Genomic DNA, 15,957 nt, shown 5'->3' with positions numbered 1-15,957 from the left:
GAAATTTTAATCGTGATTTTTTATATGACATTTTCCAGTTGCTCCCTGCAGCGTATTAGTGCAGCATTTTGTGGTGTATTTTTATATACAATTTTCGGACAAACTCCTTGTGGTAAGAATTATCGCAGCTGCTATGTCTAATAATTCTCGAATTATCGCAACGCGCAATTTCCGCCGTAACAGACCAATACTTTATTAATAAAATCCGCGAAACATCAGACGACTGTAAATGCTAGCAGAGAATTCCCGAAAACTGGTTGGTATGAAAAAGGAGAGAAAGAGAAAAAAAAACAAAAGTCCAATAATATCCAAAGATTAATTGGTAATAATGCGTAGCAATGCGAGCGCCATTTCTACACCACCAGCGCCTAATACAGCAGCAGACAGACCACAGCATCCGTCCTTATAAAAAACGCAACGGAAGAGACTACCCAGAAACCGCTTTTTCCCACAAACCGGCGTGAAACACAGTATGATCCAGAGACACGACGCGACAGAAGAGAGAGAGAGAGACTGCTTCACAGAGAGAACAAAAACTCTGATTTTAACGAATTACGCTCACAGCATCAGATCCATATTACAATCAAAACACCAAACAATGTCACCAATTTTTTATGCACCAACGGTTAAAAACAAACGAACCGATGAAAAAAACAAGAACCCAAAAGACTATCTATCGCTTCACAAAATAATCGGCACTCTGACAGAGAAGAAGAAAAAAACAGAAAAACAAAACAGATCTCTTTCCGTGTGACATTCCCCAATAATTATTTGATTAATTAATTCAATATAATATAAAACAACCGAGATTAACTTTCCCCCCGATTTCCGTCCGTAAAAATAATTCCCCCCGAATTCTGCTTCTCCATCGCGTGGGTATGAAGAGAGGGATAAACACAATTCCAAAAGGGAAGAAAAAAATGCGCTGGAAAATATTCCATCTGATTCAATCGTCGTATGAATTGTGTAAAAATATTAAACGCTAAAACGACTAGATTGTGAACAACCACGTTTGCTTTCACCGATGACTATGTCATGTGTTTTACGATAAAAATGTGTTACGATTTCGAGAAAGAGAGAGAAAAAATCGGAAAAAGGAGAAGAGAGAGATTATAAGAGACAAAATTAAAACGCCACACTGAGCAACAAATATACACAAAAAAATGATTTTTTCCGAAAAAAACTGCTTTTGCTTCGACTCTTGTCTCTGATTTTGCTGCGCTAAGAGTCAACAACTCCCGAGCCCGACCAAAAAAATCGTAGAAAAAACGAATTCATATCAGCAAAGTGTGTGTGGGTGTGTCACGTGACCTGTGGTTGTGAGTCAACATATCCTCTTCCCGTTTTCCAATAATTCCCCCCGCGCAACATCTTCAGACGAGATTGTACTCTTTGAGATTGGACTGCAGGATCGTGTCCTTGACGACGGCAAAGACGAAGCGGATATTCTCCGTATCCGTGGCGCAGGTGAAGTGCGAGTAGATGGTCTTCTCCGCGTCCGGATTCAGATCGACGAACATGCGCAGGATGAACTCCCGTGCGGCCTGCGCGTCGCGCTGCGGCCCGTCAAACTCGGGGAAATAGTCCACCAGATGGCTGTGCATGATCTTCTCCTGCAGGATGTCGTTCTTGTTGAGGAACAGCATCACCGAGCTGTTCTGGAACCACGGATAGGTGATGATTGTGCGGAAGAGCGCTTTACTTTCATCCATACGGTTCTCGTTGTCGGACTCGACAAGCACTTGGTCATACTCGGACAAGGCCACCAGGAACATGATGGACGTCACGTTCTCGAAACAGTGGATCCATTTGCGCCGTTCACTCCGCTGGCCACCCACGTCCACCATGCGGAATATTACCGACTCCAGGTCGAACGGATATTCGATGATACCTACCAATACCATCATCAACCACATTTACCCAATATTAAAGAAATTTTTAACTTTAACCACAATTAAATCAAACGTGATTTCTGCTAACAAACAATGAACAGAGAGTTCTTGATAAAGGTAAAAATTCATCAAGCAAAAAATTATCACGGAAATGATCGCTGTCACAAACCATTTAGTACGCTGTATCATTCAGTGAACAAAGTGTTTTAAACCCACTATTCTACGATGAACACCAAAAATATCTAAGCATTATCACTCGCATACTCATACAGCAAGCGGCTGAACCAATAATTTCTGATGAGATATATTCGTATATACAAGAATACTACAACAACGGGCACCAAAAAATCGCAAAATATGAACGCTGCTGAATCGGTCATATAATTTCTGAATGGTAGTTTTGGATGGGCGTAGGAGATGCCAAGACCGCTTACAACGCCAGCAAGCCCTCAATAATTATACGGGCAAAAAAATAATTATCCCAAAAATTAAGCGATACACTCATCCAGGAAACTTTGTAAGTTTTTTCTCGTCATAACTGCGAAAAAAATTTAAATATTTACCGCTTACGGAGTGCGCAAAAATTATTTAACTTGACTATATTCACTGCTTCAAATCTGATATAAATAGACACTACCAAATTACGAATCGCCAAGCGTGCATCATAGCCAGTTCTCTACGTTATTCAGTACAGGTTACCTTGCACACCAGTGGTTAACTAAAAGCAAAACAGCACTTCTAATCGCGGCAAAAGGTTATCTAGGTAGCTTCATTTCATTAAACTGATATACTAAAAGAAAAAATTGTAGAAACTTTGAACCAGAAAAGCTGTGACCACAATCTGCACTTTTTTGAAGAACATGACTATGCGTACCTGTCGTGGGCACACGGGCACGCAATATGTCCTGCTCGGTGGGAAGAAAGTCCGGACTGGAGATGCGGTCCAAGTCGGAGAGATAGTACTTGGTGGAGTCGTTCAGCTGGTACTCGCGCCTCCTATCGTACGCCTCCTGGATGCCGGCGTCGCCCCACAACGACTTGATGGCCTCCGGGAAGGGACTCTCGAAGGTGCTGACCGTCTCGTAATCAATCTGCTTGACCAGCTGCGCATTGCCGGCATTATCCGGGATGCGGAAGTTGATGCCCAGCGTCTCCATGGCCTTGATCATGGTCTGCATGGAGAGGAAGATGTTCTGGTAGATGAGACGGATGAAGCCGCGCCGGTCCTCGGCCGAGTAGCCCTGGCCGTGGATGATGCGCATCTGCTTGATGAAGGTGGACTTGCCGGACTCGCCGGTGCCCAGGAGGAGGAGTTTGATCTCGCGTCGTGCATCCGTCTTGTCCTTCTTCAGCTGGCGCTCGATCTCGGCGTTGATGCGCCGCTGCTCTTTGGCTTCATCGGACAGGAAGCAGGGCAACATGTCGCAGGGCATCTGAGCTGGCGCCAAATAACACACCACACACCCGCGCGGAATAATTGACACCGGCACGCTGACCGCTCACTGCACTGTCACCTGTGCAACAAAACCAACAATCCTCAAACATCTGTTCGCACACTCTACACTTCAATCAATAGATACTAACAAGACCGTCATCTTTCAATTTGAGACAAAAATCACGAAGAAAATTGAAAAAAACTAAAGTAACACGAATCAACGAAATTTAAACAAATTTTTCAAAAGAAAAAATCTCAAAAAAAGAATAATTTCCAAGAGATTCAAAGCGCTTAGATACGATGAAACATGATGGAAATAGTTTTAAATTCAGCGAGAAATCAAACGAAAATCAGTCTAAAAAATTCCACAAAAAATCAACAAAAAAATACAACAAAAACAGACTGATCAGCAGCAGTCGATCAATCACGAACCAGATTCAAATAAACAACAATATCACTATAGAAAAATCGCAGATGATAAAAAGAAGACAAGGAGAATATGACGAACCCTTAAGGTGAGCGAGCAAGAGTCCGCGCGCTGACGAATGATCAAAAGGCAAGAAGCGACGTCCGCGGTGTGTTCGGCGGGGCTTGTGTGTCCCCACGGGAAACCCAACGGAATTAATTTATATCACAACAACGCTCCGGTTCCCGTTGTCCCGTGGTAAACCCTGTCAAAACAAAGCGTCCCCATCAGAAAACAACGCAGCCGATAGTAGATACCATGGAAAGCGTCGGCCAACCACAAAAAGGCGCAGCACACACGCTAAGCCCATGACAATGGCTAGCAACCACAATAGCTGTCAAGATGCGAAACCAGAGCACGAAAACGCTCACAGGCACTCAAATACTTGTGCGCCGACTGCCACGGCTTCCGACGCCGCGCAGGCCATGGCAAGTAGCGCGCAATTAACGACGGAAATCATTACGGGTGAAGTGGCCAATCAGAAATTAGCAAACTGATTACCCACCAATCAACAAAATCATAATCAAAGTTTTTTAGAAATTACTCAGAATTCGAAGAAAACGTTCCCATTCACAAAATTATGCCCAAAGAAAAATTGCGAAATTTTTTATGGTATGGAACACGTACGAGGAGGTTTCTAGTGGAAGATTCTAGAGAACCAAATAAAATGACGACAGCGGAAAAATGGAAACCACAAAAACGATGAAAAAACCAGGAAACTGGAAACTCTGTGAAAACTCGGTTCTCAGAAAAAGTGTACTAAAATTCCGACGTTTCTGCCACTTACGAAGCAAAATAAAATTCCTTTGCGGATGAAAATGATCAATCCATGAGTATAAGGGAGATTGAGCAGCGACAATTGCCACCACACGGAACGCCGTTTCTGCTTTCTGGCGTGGATTACGGTTCCGTATGACGAATAGTGCACAAATCAAGAACGCCCTGCCTCACCAGTGCACCTCCGCCTCAGATCATGTTGGCAGGCCACGATGGACAGCAGGCCCCATGGAAATTAACGGCGAACTCGGAGAATACCCCCAAAAATCTCCAATACACCCCAAAAAACACACACGCGTCTACGCAGCACGAAGAATCAGCAATACAGCGTCTGCGCTGGTCGTAAACACTATGAGACACCATCAATTCCCTGTTGACACAGCATAATTTACACGGTTAAATAACGGAGAAACAGCCCAACGGTGAGCACGAGCCACTGGCATTCTGTGTTGGGCATAATAAATGTTCAATGGGGAGATAAAACATTTGGGCGAAAAATAATCTTCCTGCACGGATAAAGTCACATATTTGCCCTGGAAATCACGAAACCTGCCATCGAGACAACACACACAGCACATTGGCAGCATACAGCACACACGCGGTCGGAAGGGGAAACCTCAATACTTGGAGAGAAGCTGATGGATTCCCAAAAGAGTGGATGCAGCGGCAATAACCAGCGCTGCGCGGTCGCGGCACAGCGTGCGCAGCGCCGCCACGCCTACTTCCCCCATTCACTCGTCAAAACTGGTTGCCTGCACACACTGCGCAAAGCCAGCCGTCTCTGTGTGTTGGATGTAGGCCAACAAAATCGTTGCCTTAATTTCACAGCGATGAAAGTGTGCCGTCACCGTGACTTACTGTCCTTCCAACTCCACCATTTAAATTTAATTATAAAACAGAAATTTAAAAATTACAAAAAACAGCTACAAAGGCAAAAATATCCGGAAGAAATCAGAATATCCGAATAAATTTTTAGCACTGTCCGTGCATTCCATCACACGGGATGTAGCGGAATTCCATCAGCGCTAGGTGGATTTGGAAGTATGCATTCACCGCTTCTGTGGTAATTACTTGCAATATGATCGCGTAGCGCCATCTTTTATTGGTAAAGGTAAACTGGTTTCGTCCGCGTTATTGCACCAAAAACCAATCATAGGAAAAACTGTTGAGAAAATCAGGACGCAAGCAAAGGGAAAAATGTTTCGAAATCTCATCACAGTCGGAAATTCTTAACCGGAAACAGGTGATACAATTATCTGCCAGGTGAATTCCAATGGAATCACCAATACCAGTGTGGTCACATTGCACAGCTGTTGTCCTTTGACTCCTTGATTCAGCGCGCACGCTAAATGGTGGCAATTAAAAAAAGCCAGTCCGAAAATTAATTAATCTGTGAAACACAGCGTCAACAGGTTCATCCCTGAAGAACCTCCCCACCGTTCTTGCCTTTTTAATTTTATCATTTTTTTAATTTGGCCCGTGTTTTCTCTTTGCCTTGCCTTCCGTCATCTTCCATTGCTAGTCTTGCGCGATGTGCCTGTCAAGTGTGAAAGGTAAAAAAGCTGATAGAGCGTCAAGCATGTTGCAGTATGCTGAATATTCATGAATTTTCCCTTTTGACGACGCTCCGGGTTTTCTCAAAATGTTTCGACCAGGGACGGCATCGGTAGCACTTTTCGATAGCCATAATCGTTTCTTATGGGTATTTGCATGGTTATGTGATGATTTTGGAAGAACTATGGAAAATACCTGGGGCACAATTGCAGCGCGCAGCCGTGCGCTTGTTTTTTGCTAAACAGTAAACGGCGCTGCTTTCCTATGCAATTGCTAGTCACGTACACGTATTACGTCCTCTCCGTGTAAACAGTTAACAGTGATAAAAGTTGTTATGCTGCCCGAATATCTGGCCTGAACTAATTGCTCTGCGCTGCCAATATCCCTTAAATATTTTCTATAAAGTTAAATATTAAAAAACCAAATTGGGGAAGTTTTAAGCGGAGCTTTACTCGAGTCTTCCTGGTTCTTGGAAATTTTCGATTTTTCCCGTTTTTTATATCGCTATTTTTATATTTTACCAATTTTTTGGAAGTTAATGAGATAATTTGGAATTGATCTTGTATTAATTTTTCCACCGATTATAGAGCGGTAAGACGATCTGGGAAGCGGGGAGTTGCGCGTCAGAGCGTGTTTGACCTGGTTTGTTGATCGGATGTTGGAATTTAAATGAAATTTCTTGGACTTGATCCGCAGACACGGCTGGAATGTGCTGGGACATTGATTATTGTTGAGGGAATGATTATCGGCTGAGCGATATCGCCGTGTATTGTGCGGAGTGGAGATACTGTTGTGCGGCGGAAGATTATCAGGTAATTTCCAGAAAAAATGGAGAAACTTCTTAATTTTCGCAGTGCGTTTATTTGCGGTGATTTATCATTTATTTCTAAAATTCCATCGACAAACCGTATTTCATTAGGAATTTGTGGGTATAATTTTTGAATTTTTTACCCGTTCGTTTAGGAATTTGGCGAATTATTTTCAGATTTTTAAAAGCAATTTTTGACGTTTTTTCTGGGATTTGTTTCCGCCGTTTTGGCTGCTGTTTATATTCCTTGAATATTTGTCGTTTTTATTTCTTGTTGGGCATTTTAACCCAGTTTAAGAGCGACATATTAAAATTTGTAGGGAAAAATCAATACGATTAGATTATGTGATATTCTGTGTGACAGCTCGCAGGATAATCGCGGAAGGTAATCGTCTCAATTCGGTTATCATCGTGCCATGAATTTGTAAGTACTATCGCGTAGTAGCTCCGAGGCAGTCAGTTGTAAAATGGCTGTGTGACTGACTGTGTGTTTGATGATCGCACTCGTTCAGCCAGCTTTCAGACATAATTATCAATTCCTCGAAAAGAAAATTGCTGTGCGCTAGTTTCTATAAATGGCGTCGGTAATGAAGTGATACCTGAAACACATAAAAATTAAAAAATTTTCTTTTCTGGAAATTTAAATCATTTATTGATGGTTTACTGATGAGTAATGGTTCTGAAATGATTGTGCGTTTTCGACATATTTAACTGTAGAATAATTAATCCTCTGTTGTTGTTATTTTATTTATTTTTATTTGTTGACCATTTAGTTTCTTCGACGGATGCTTTTTTATTTTTTGCTTTTCTTACGAAAATACGTAATAAAATTATTTCTTCGTTTGTTTGTTTCGTATAGTTGGGCGAATCTTAAAAATCTTTCAATACTTTACGCATACTTTTTGCGGAAACAGTAGAATTAATGGAGGCTGATGTTTTTTGATGCATCACAGTGATCACACAGCGCGTGGACGATAAAGCATGACGGTGTGAAAGATTGCGAAAGAGCTGGCACGGGGCTGATGCAAAAGTGGAGCCTGCGATGCAGCGCGCGCAATGCATCTAGAGCAGAATACCGGTTAACGTTGCCGCTAGTTGGTAGGCGCATGCTGCTGTGCAGACAGATATCTGCCAGTCGGCTGCGTACTATAAACTATCGGAAGGAATGTCATAATGTCCTTCACCAGCATCCGCATCAAAAACAACATGCACACATTACTTATGCAACTGTTGTCCGCAGTGAAGTTTTTCTACGGCTGTTATTATATTTTGGTTTACCTGCGCTGACCACAAACAGATTCGTGAGTCGTGACGCATACGGTTTGCCGTTTCAAATTAATTGCGATTATGGCAGTAAAATGGCGGAAAAAATCAAATACGTGCGAACAAAAATTACGTAAATAAATTTAAATAATATAAAAAGGCTGTTTACAATTTTTTTAGCAATGACGAGAAAACTTTGAAAGCAAAAATCATGAGAATAAGTTGAACATTTGGATTGGAGAACGGTCATTGTAAAAGTATGAAATACGAAATAAAAATTGGTGATAGGAAAAGTCGGAAGAAAACACAGTTTATTGGATCGGATAAGTAAATTATATTTTATTCATCGATTAGACGATTACATATAATTCGCAGGAAGCATTCGTCTTGCGTTGGGTTGTGTCCGAGCCTTATCAGTCGTTAACTGGACATTGGAGTGCCGGCGTGTGGGACTCCATGACGCCTGTTGAATGTGGCAGTCGTCGGGTGCTGTCGGCGTGATGGAGCCAGCGTATCGTCAGCGCGAGCGGGAACGCGAACGGGACCGCTCACGCGACCACCGCGACAAGGAGCGCGGCCACAGTCGGGAGACGCGGGAGCGCGATGTCCGCCCGGTCACCCAGAAGGACCGCGATACGCTGCGCCAGCGGCAGGAAGCGCAGGCCGCCCGATTAAATACCCGCAACAACGCCAATGTCAACGGGATCGGCGCGGGATACCAGGACGATGGGATGCCGGTGTTCCCCAGGTTAGTTGAGCGTGGTCGGCGTTGCTTGACCTAACGGCTATTCTGATATAGGGAAATTGAGAAATGTTAATTTCGGCTGCTTTATGATTTGTCAAATGCGATTTATTTTCAGACGATTTTTTTCAGACGACGATTTTCAGACGATTTGTTTATGCGATTTATTTTTTTTGCGATTTTTTCTCTTTTCAGCATATATTGTTTAAACTTTAAACATCATTCATTGGTTTTTTTGAAAATTCTGATGGTCTCCAATGACTTTTTTTAGTACAAGCCAGTCAAGACAGAGTACTTACCGTCTCCAATTAGGAATTTTTATTTCCTTAGGAAATGCTACTGTTGCAGCTGCTTTTTTCCCCTTCGTTTTAAAGAGTTTTCCTCAAAATATTATTTTTTTAATGTGTGTTTTTATTGTAATAAAAAAAAACTTTTCATGGATTTTTTCACTTGTAAAGCAGCGAAAGTGGACTGTTGGGTGAGGTGTTTTTTTTGAATTTGGTTTTCTTATCAATTGAAAAATGGATGTTTACAGTTACATAGATTCCAGTTCTTTTGCTTTTTATTTTTCCTTTTTTTAATAGTACATTATTTATTTTGTCTGTGTAAAGCGGCCTCTTATACTGCGAAGGCTACAATCGGCGCAGGTTACTTCAATGAATTTCTTACTTTTTCTTTAATTTTTTTCTCCGGATTTACCGGTGGTATTTGTTTGATTAGAGCCTCGGCGCTGGATCACACCGACCCTACCGCGGAACGCACCCGGCGTCTCTTCGGTGACTTTGACGCGGTGCGCTCGCTGGTGAACAAGAAGGGCATCGAGGATCTGTCGGCGCTGCAGAAGACCAACGGCTACGGCCATCTGGACTTCGACGCCCTGCCGGAGTACGACGGAGGGTCGCGGCCCCGCCGACCCTCCCGCAGCTCCTCCACCGGCCGCCACAGCAATTCCTCGCGGCATTCCGCCCATTCCGACCGCAGCAGTCGCCCGCGCAAGCCCTCCGAGCACCACAAGGGGGGTCATCATGCCCCGCATCCGGAGCGCAGGAACGAGGCTGAACGCGGCGGCCGCAAGGAGGAGCGGAAGGCCGTCGTCAATGGGGTGGTGGAGAAAGCACCGAAAACAGGTGAGTGGATGGATGCCTTCAGGAATTTCGGCTATTTTTGTTACGATTATTTTTATTATGATTATTGTTTAAATTGTTTTTTTAATGCTTTCTTATTTTCGAATAACTGTACTCGCTTGAAAATTCATTTTCTTAAGAATTATTATTTATTGCAAATACACTCAAATGCGTAATCAGTGTAGTGTAATGGATTCAGCTCTCGCTTTTGCTGCTGACTGGTGCTGTTTAGATGAATACCTCGATATTTTCGAAAGTGCTGACGATGTAATTGGTTTTCGTTTTTTAACCGGGATGTTCGGAAATTTCTATGTTGCTAAGCAGAAGGTGTTCAGCTTTTTATATTTAAATGATAAATTAATTAAATTGCCTGTACATTCTATACGCGAAAATACCTGAATAATTTAGAGAAACACTACTAATCTGACTGAAAAAAATAAAAAATTTTAATAAAGGATAAGAAACTTAGAAAATGAGATTTCTAGGCAGTAATATTGAAATGTCCGTGTGAAAATGTTATTTTCTTGACACGATGCGTTTCTTACCTGTAGTGCCCGGCTCCGACACCACCGCTAGCCACATTCCCATCGCCGAGGCCATTCCCAGCCCGCAGTCTTCCACGTCGGACGCCGTATTGGGCCCGAAACCCGCCTCCCAGTCCCGCTTGCCGTCGGCCTCGCCCGACGTGGAGGCCATCGCCAGTATCCTCCGCGAGATGACCTTCCCCGCCATGTACAAAACCCTCATCTCGCCCCTCACCTCCCCCCGCCGGCCCTCCACTCCGCCACGTCCCCCGCCGACGGCTCCCGTCAAGGTGATTCCGGAGGATGCCAAGGAGAAACTGAAGGTGTGGGGTCTGGATTTGAGTGATAGTGAGACGTCTTCCGCCGACAGCGATTCCGATGAAGAGGGCGAGATTAAACCCACCACGACCGCCACCGTCGTCGTCCCGGAGGTCCCGGTGGTCGTGGAGGTGCCTGTTCCGGTGGTGCGGGCGGAGACACCCGTGCCCCCGCAGTCCCCGGCTACCGATGAGTCCTTCGGGTGGAATCTGTCCAAAATCGATTCGAAATTGACGCAGAAGAAGTTGACGCCGAGTTCCGTGGTGTCCACCGCGCCCAGTCCGGTGGTTCGGTTGGAGATGCTGAAGCCCTCCCCGATCGCGGAATCGAACGGTTTAAGGGAGATGGAGCAAGAGAGCGCGAAGATAACGCGTCTGGATAGCATTGAAGAGGGCGAGGTCAGCTCCCGGGAGGCGTCCCCGAAACACTCAACGCCCCATGCATCCCCGGGCGCGTTGCTGGCCGGATTAGGCACGCCGCTGCGCAACATCGGCGCGGCAATCTCCCCGATTCCCAAAAGCGGGAAGAAAGCCAAATCCCGCAGTAAATCCACCTCCCGGAATCATTCCCGACGAGGTTCCCTGGAATCCGCCACACCACGAGAAATTCCCGCCGCAGTCGACGTCGTTTTATCTGAAGATACGGTCGATGCGAAATTTAGTCAGGAGCCGGAAAAAGTCATTGTGGAGTCGACGTCTGGGGTGCTGGGCGGGTCTCCCGGGGACTCCGTGGCCAATCAGACGATGATGCTGGATGACGCGGATAATGATATGATGGATCTGGATGAGGATATGGGCCCGTTAATTGTGGAGAAGTCGGCGGTGTTGGTGGCGGCGCGGCGGTCGGGGTCGAAGGAGACGTCCCCGCCGAATTGGGAGAACACTGTGCGGAAGAGTCCCTCACCGCCGGCGCCCGTGACGCCCATTGCGCAGATGGTGCAGCGGATTCTCAAGTTGAAGCCGCGGGAGAAGCGCAACGGGGAGGATTTCGTGGTGAAGATCCCGTTGAATTTGCTGGAGCGAATGCCGTTGAAGGTGGTCAACGGGGAGAAGAACGGGAAGAACACGACGGAGGTGGTGGTGGAGAAGGTGAGTGGTTGCCAGAAAGTGTAGTAAAAATCTAAAACAGTTAAGTATGGTTCGGAGCCGAGACGCAGAATGTCGGTTTACAAATGTCTGATTTACCAACCGGGTTGCACAAAATTGCATAGTGTAAAAGTGGTATAATCGTAGTGCAGTGGCATTTTAGTGTCAGCCTGGTTCTTCCGCGATTAAGGCGTTGAAATACCATTGAATTTTCTCAAGGAAAAGGTTATGAAGAATTAATTCTGATTACAAATTTTTTTCCGGCATTTTTCTCTGGTTTCTGACCATGTTAGTAGTCTCAAGATCAAGATCCCTGAGAATTTTCCAGATAATCATTAATAATTACATTGACTGAAGTATTAAAGTATTATTAGTGAATTAACTGAATTTAATGTTAAATAAATGTTTACTACTTTGTTACATAAAATGTTGAATTTTAATTAACGAATTATTTTTAACTGAAATATTTTTATTTAAATTTATCAAATTAGTAAATATCTAAATTGTTAATAAATAAAAACTGAAAATGGAATTTTGATAAATGAAATATTTTAAATTGCTAAGATAAAATTCATTTAATTCGCTCACCTGTAGTTTGTAATTGCAGGAATCCACTCCCGTCAAAGTCTCAACCCCGCCCACCGGCACCCTCCGTCTCCGCCTGCAGGTGCCGAAACGCGCGGCGCCGCCCGTCGCCCCCAAACCCACCGAATCACCGGTTGCCACGCCGCCGCCTCCCACTCCCGAAAAGAAACCGAAAAAAGCTGAGAAACCCCCCGCCGCCGTCGCCGACCCCGTGGAGGCCCGTCCCGCTGCTCCGCCAACGGTGGATGAGGCGCCACAGGACCTGCGGATGGTCAAGAAGCCCCGCGCCGACAAACCCTCCGCGGCGGCTCCCCCGGTGACGCCCAAGAAGACCGCAAAACGTCGGCGCTCCCTGGACTCCTCCTCCGACTCGGAGGACAGTGTGGGCGGCCACAACGGGACCTCCGCCACCAGCGACGTGGTGAAGAAGACCCCCGGGAAGTTGGACAGTATTTTGAGCAGTCTCCGGAAGCGGTCGAAGAACAGCGGGAAGGAGGGGAAGGAGACGGTCAACGGGGAGAAAAAGGAGCCGGTGGAGGTGGTGCCGGTGACCCGCGTGGAAAAACCCGCTCCGGTGCCTCCGCCGCGGACCCCGACACCCCCGGTGAAGGAGGTGGTGGCCCCCGTCCCGCCGGTGCCCCCGGAGACCCTGTGGACGCAGATCCTGGCCGGTCTGGAGCCTCTGGACACCACCATGAACTTTGAGCGGCAGCGGGGGCTGGCGCGCAAGCTGAAGACGGAGGCGGACCAGCTGGATAAGCGAGAGCCGTCCACGCAGTGGAAGCGCTCGGCCATCTACCTCCAGAGTGTCGTGCACTTCGCGCTGATGGGGAAATGCACGGAGAAGAACCCGAAACAAGCCCTGGATATTTATCAAAGCACCGTGCACATGTTGAACCACTGCCGCCTCCCCGGGAGCCCCAAAGAGGACACGACCCTCATTGTAAAGGTCACGCGCTACCTCCACTTCCGGGCGTTGGCGATATTATCCATGAAGATGTACGGGTTCAACGAAGAACGGTGCATGAAGGTCGGCCGCAACATCGACTACCTCCGGAAGCACCCCCCGGGGGCGGCCGCTCCTCCGGCACCGCCGACCAAACCCCCCGTCAGCAAATCACCCAGTCCGTCCCCGGGGACCACCGCCTCCCCCTACAGCGTCGGGTCGACGGGCAGCGGCACCGGAAGCGATAAACCGCCGGCGCCGAGTAACGGCCCCCCGGGGGCGGCGGCGGGGGCCGATCTGCCGGGGCTGGGGGACTTCCACCAGCTGGCGTTCCATCTGGTCAACGGCTGGTGGTACTGGAACCGCGGGCAGGAGCTGTTGGCGTTGAGCAGCGCGGAGAGTGCCGAGGTGAGGGCGTTTGAGGGGTGGTTACAAGGAACCGCCCCCCTGGAGGTCAGCGCCGGGATTGAGCAGCTGGCGCGGCACCTGTACGCCGCGTTGTGGGTGCTGCGGGCCCTGCCCGAGGGGCGGTGACAGGGGGCGTGTCGAGGGGCCGTATTATCCGTTTTTGCACTCAGGGTGGTGTTTTTTCGTTCGTTCGGCAGAATTTCGGTGGATTTTGCAGTTACTGGTGTGTTTTTTTTTTGCTAATAGAGAGTTTCTAATTAATGTTTAATTTTTATTTATTTTTAATTGTGTTAGTGCGTTTTAAAAGAGGGTTTATTTATTTTTTCGGTCGGTTTATTTATAATAATCGGGATTTATTCCGTGAGCGCATGGTGGTGCTACGTTTATACAGTCAGCGAAGAGTTTACAAAGTTGTGACATGGTTGTTTAGACAAATTTGAAGCTGTTTTTTTCCTCGGATGTTTACTGACCGCTTGATGTTTCGTGAAGCTAATAAATCGTTCTGATATTGTATCATTATTTAAGTATGTCCATCAGAGCCGCAAAAAGAAATTCGCGTGACATTTTAAACATTTAAAGGGATTAGAAATATAACAGAATACTATTTAAAATAAGAATGGAATTTTTAAAAATAAATAACTACAGTAGAATATATTGAAAAGGAAATTAAAATGGGATTTAAACATTGAAACGTCTTTGATTGGCGAATTACCCATGATCAAGCTAAAAGTAAGTACAAAAACGAACGAAATTTTTCATAATATTAACTTGCCTAAAAAAACTGGAAAGAAACGAAGTAATGATTCCCCATAAAATTAATAATCAAGTACAAAACGAAGTAAAAATCAGTTGAAACGGATTTTTATATTATCAAGAGGTTTAACGAATGTCAGGCTGTCAGTCGCTTTTTATCACTTGAATCGGATGGAGACTCCTCAGCCATTACACTACAATATTTGCCACAAGAATAATTAGCTTTCAATGAAACGTCGGGAGTTCTGCATAGAAGTATGTTTGAGATTTCTTTTTATGATCGTGTTCTTGTTAGTTTACTTGTTATTATTTTTCTGGATTGCGAGAAACATTGGCAATTAATAAGAACGTAATACCGGTATATGGCGATACTCGCATTTCGTAATAATAATTTTAATAAACGATTAACCAAATCAAACCGAAATTTTAACTGAAATAAATATACATGCATTTTTAAGACTATGTTTCACCGCAGTTTGAAGTTACATATATTTTAGTAATTTTTTTCAGTGATCTATAAAGACCGGAACATTAAGCAAAACATGACCTTAAATTATGCAGCATGACTCAGCAGCGGAAGTTTGTAAACTTCACCGTTATGATGGGCAGACGCGATAAGCCATATTTGGCAAATGCTGACTTTTTTCTCCCTTTCTGCGATATGAAGATTTTGCCGATGGCGCGATAACGGAGAAACAGACACACACACGCAGACGGAAACCACGCAGCGGTAATGCTGCAGCCGTTGTCAGACGCAGTGGCGCATGTAACGCGGCAGACTTCCTTCTCCCAAAACAGGCTTAAACAGCCCCTCATCTGCACAACAAGTTAACAACCGGCAATTTTTTATAACTGACAATTTATTCACATGTGTATGCTACAGGTTTCCCACATTTACGCATCACCAACGCAGATAACTTGCAAAATTGTTTTTAAAACAATTGCAATTTGCTCTTTGACTTTGGTTTGTGCTAGTGAAGCAGTAAAGAAATACCAATAAAACAAACGAAAATTATTTATAGTAATTTTTTATGATATTATTATTAAAAATATAATTATTTTTTTAATTTTCTTTAATTTTGCCGTAAGTAGCGAAATATACGTAATAACAGATCCAGTTAATGTATAATTAATAATCATTCAAACACGTTTTAACATCTGTTAATTAATGTTAATTGTGGCGCATGGCCACAAGAAGCTGTATGTCCCAGTGTGTAAGATGCAGATTTATACAGGGAAATGACTGCGCTTTCTGTTTATTTTAACCGCGTCTGGTG

At 44.9% G+C, this 15,957-nt stretch overlaps 2 protein-coding genes across 3 annotated transcripts; one reads left to right on the top strand and one right to left on the bottom strand.

Annotated features, from left to right (window-relative positions):
• Positions 1 to 177: 177 nt before the first annotated feature.
• Positions 178 to 5,235, bottom strand: LOC129597380 (guanine nucleotide-binding protein G(q) subunit alpha-like). The gene is made up of 4 exons (XM_055494888.1): positions 4,581 to 5,235; positions 3,836 to 3,998; positions 2,767 to 3,406; positions 178 to 1,891 (listed from the first exon to the last, which is right to left on the bottom strand). The coding sequence occupies exons 3-4, from the start codon at positions 3,323 to 3,325 to the stop codon at positions 1,374 to 1,376; spliced, it is 1,077 nt and encodes a 358-aa protein (XP_055350863.1). The 5' UTR covers positions 3,326 to 3,406; positions 3,836 to 3,998; positions 4,581 to 5,235; the 3' UTR covers positions 178 to 1,373.
• A 704-nt stretch (positions 5,236 to 5,939) lies between these two features.
• On the top strand, positions 5,940 to 14,438 carry LOC129597359 (titin-like). 2 transcript variants are annotated; one of them, XM_055494845.1, is made up of 7 exons: positions 5,940 to 6,123; positions 6,712 to 6,936; positions 7,297 to 7,356; positions 8,571 to 8,943; positions 9,658 to 10,064; positions 10,613 to 11,991; positions 12,596 to 14,438. In XM_055494845.1, the coding sequence occupies exons 4-7, from the start codon at positions 8,666 to 8,668 to the stop codon at positions 14,051 to 14,053; spliced, it is 3,522 nt and encodes a 1,173-aa protein (XP_055350820.1). In that variant the 5' UTR covers positions 5,940 to 6,123; positions 6,712 to 6,936; positions 7,297 to 7,356; positions 8,571 to 8,665; the 3' UTR covers positions 14,054 to 14,438. The 2 variants fall into 2 exon arrangements, with proteins under 2 accessions (XP_055350820.1, XP_055350821.1); XM_055494846.1 differs by lacking the exon at positions 7,297 to 7,356.
• Positions 14,439 to 15,957: the final 1,519 nt, after the last annotated feature.

Source organism: Paramacrobiotus metropolitanus, unplaced genomic scaffold (genome assembly GCF_019649055.1).
Source record: "Paramacrobiotus metropolitanus isolate TYO unplaced genomic scaffold, Prichtersi_v1.0 Parri_scaffold0000104, whole genome shotgun sequence".
NCBI classification, from domain to species: domain Eukaryota; kingdom Metazoa; phylum Tardigrada; class Eutardigrada; order Parachela; family Macrobiotidae; genus Paramacrobiotus; species Paramacrobiotus metropolitanus.
This window is presented reverse-complemented; position numbering and strand designations above follow the sequence as displayed.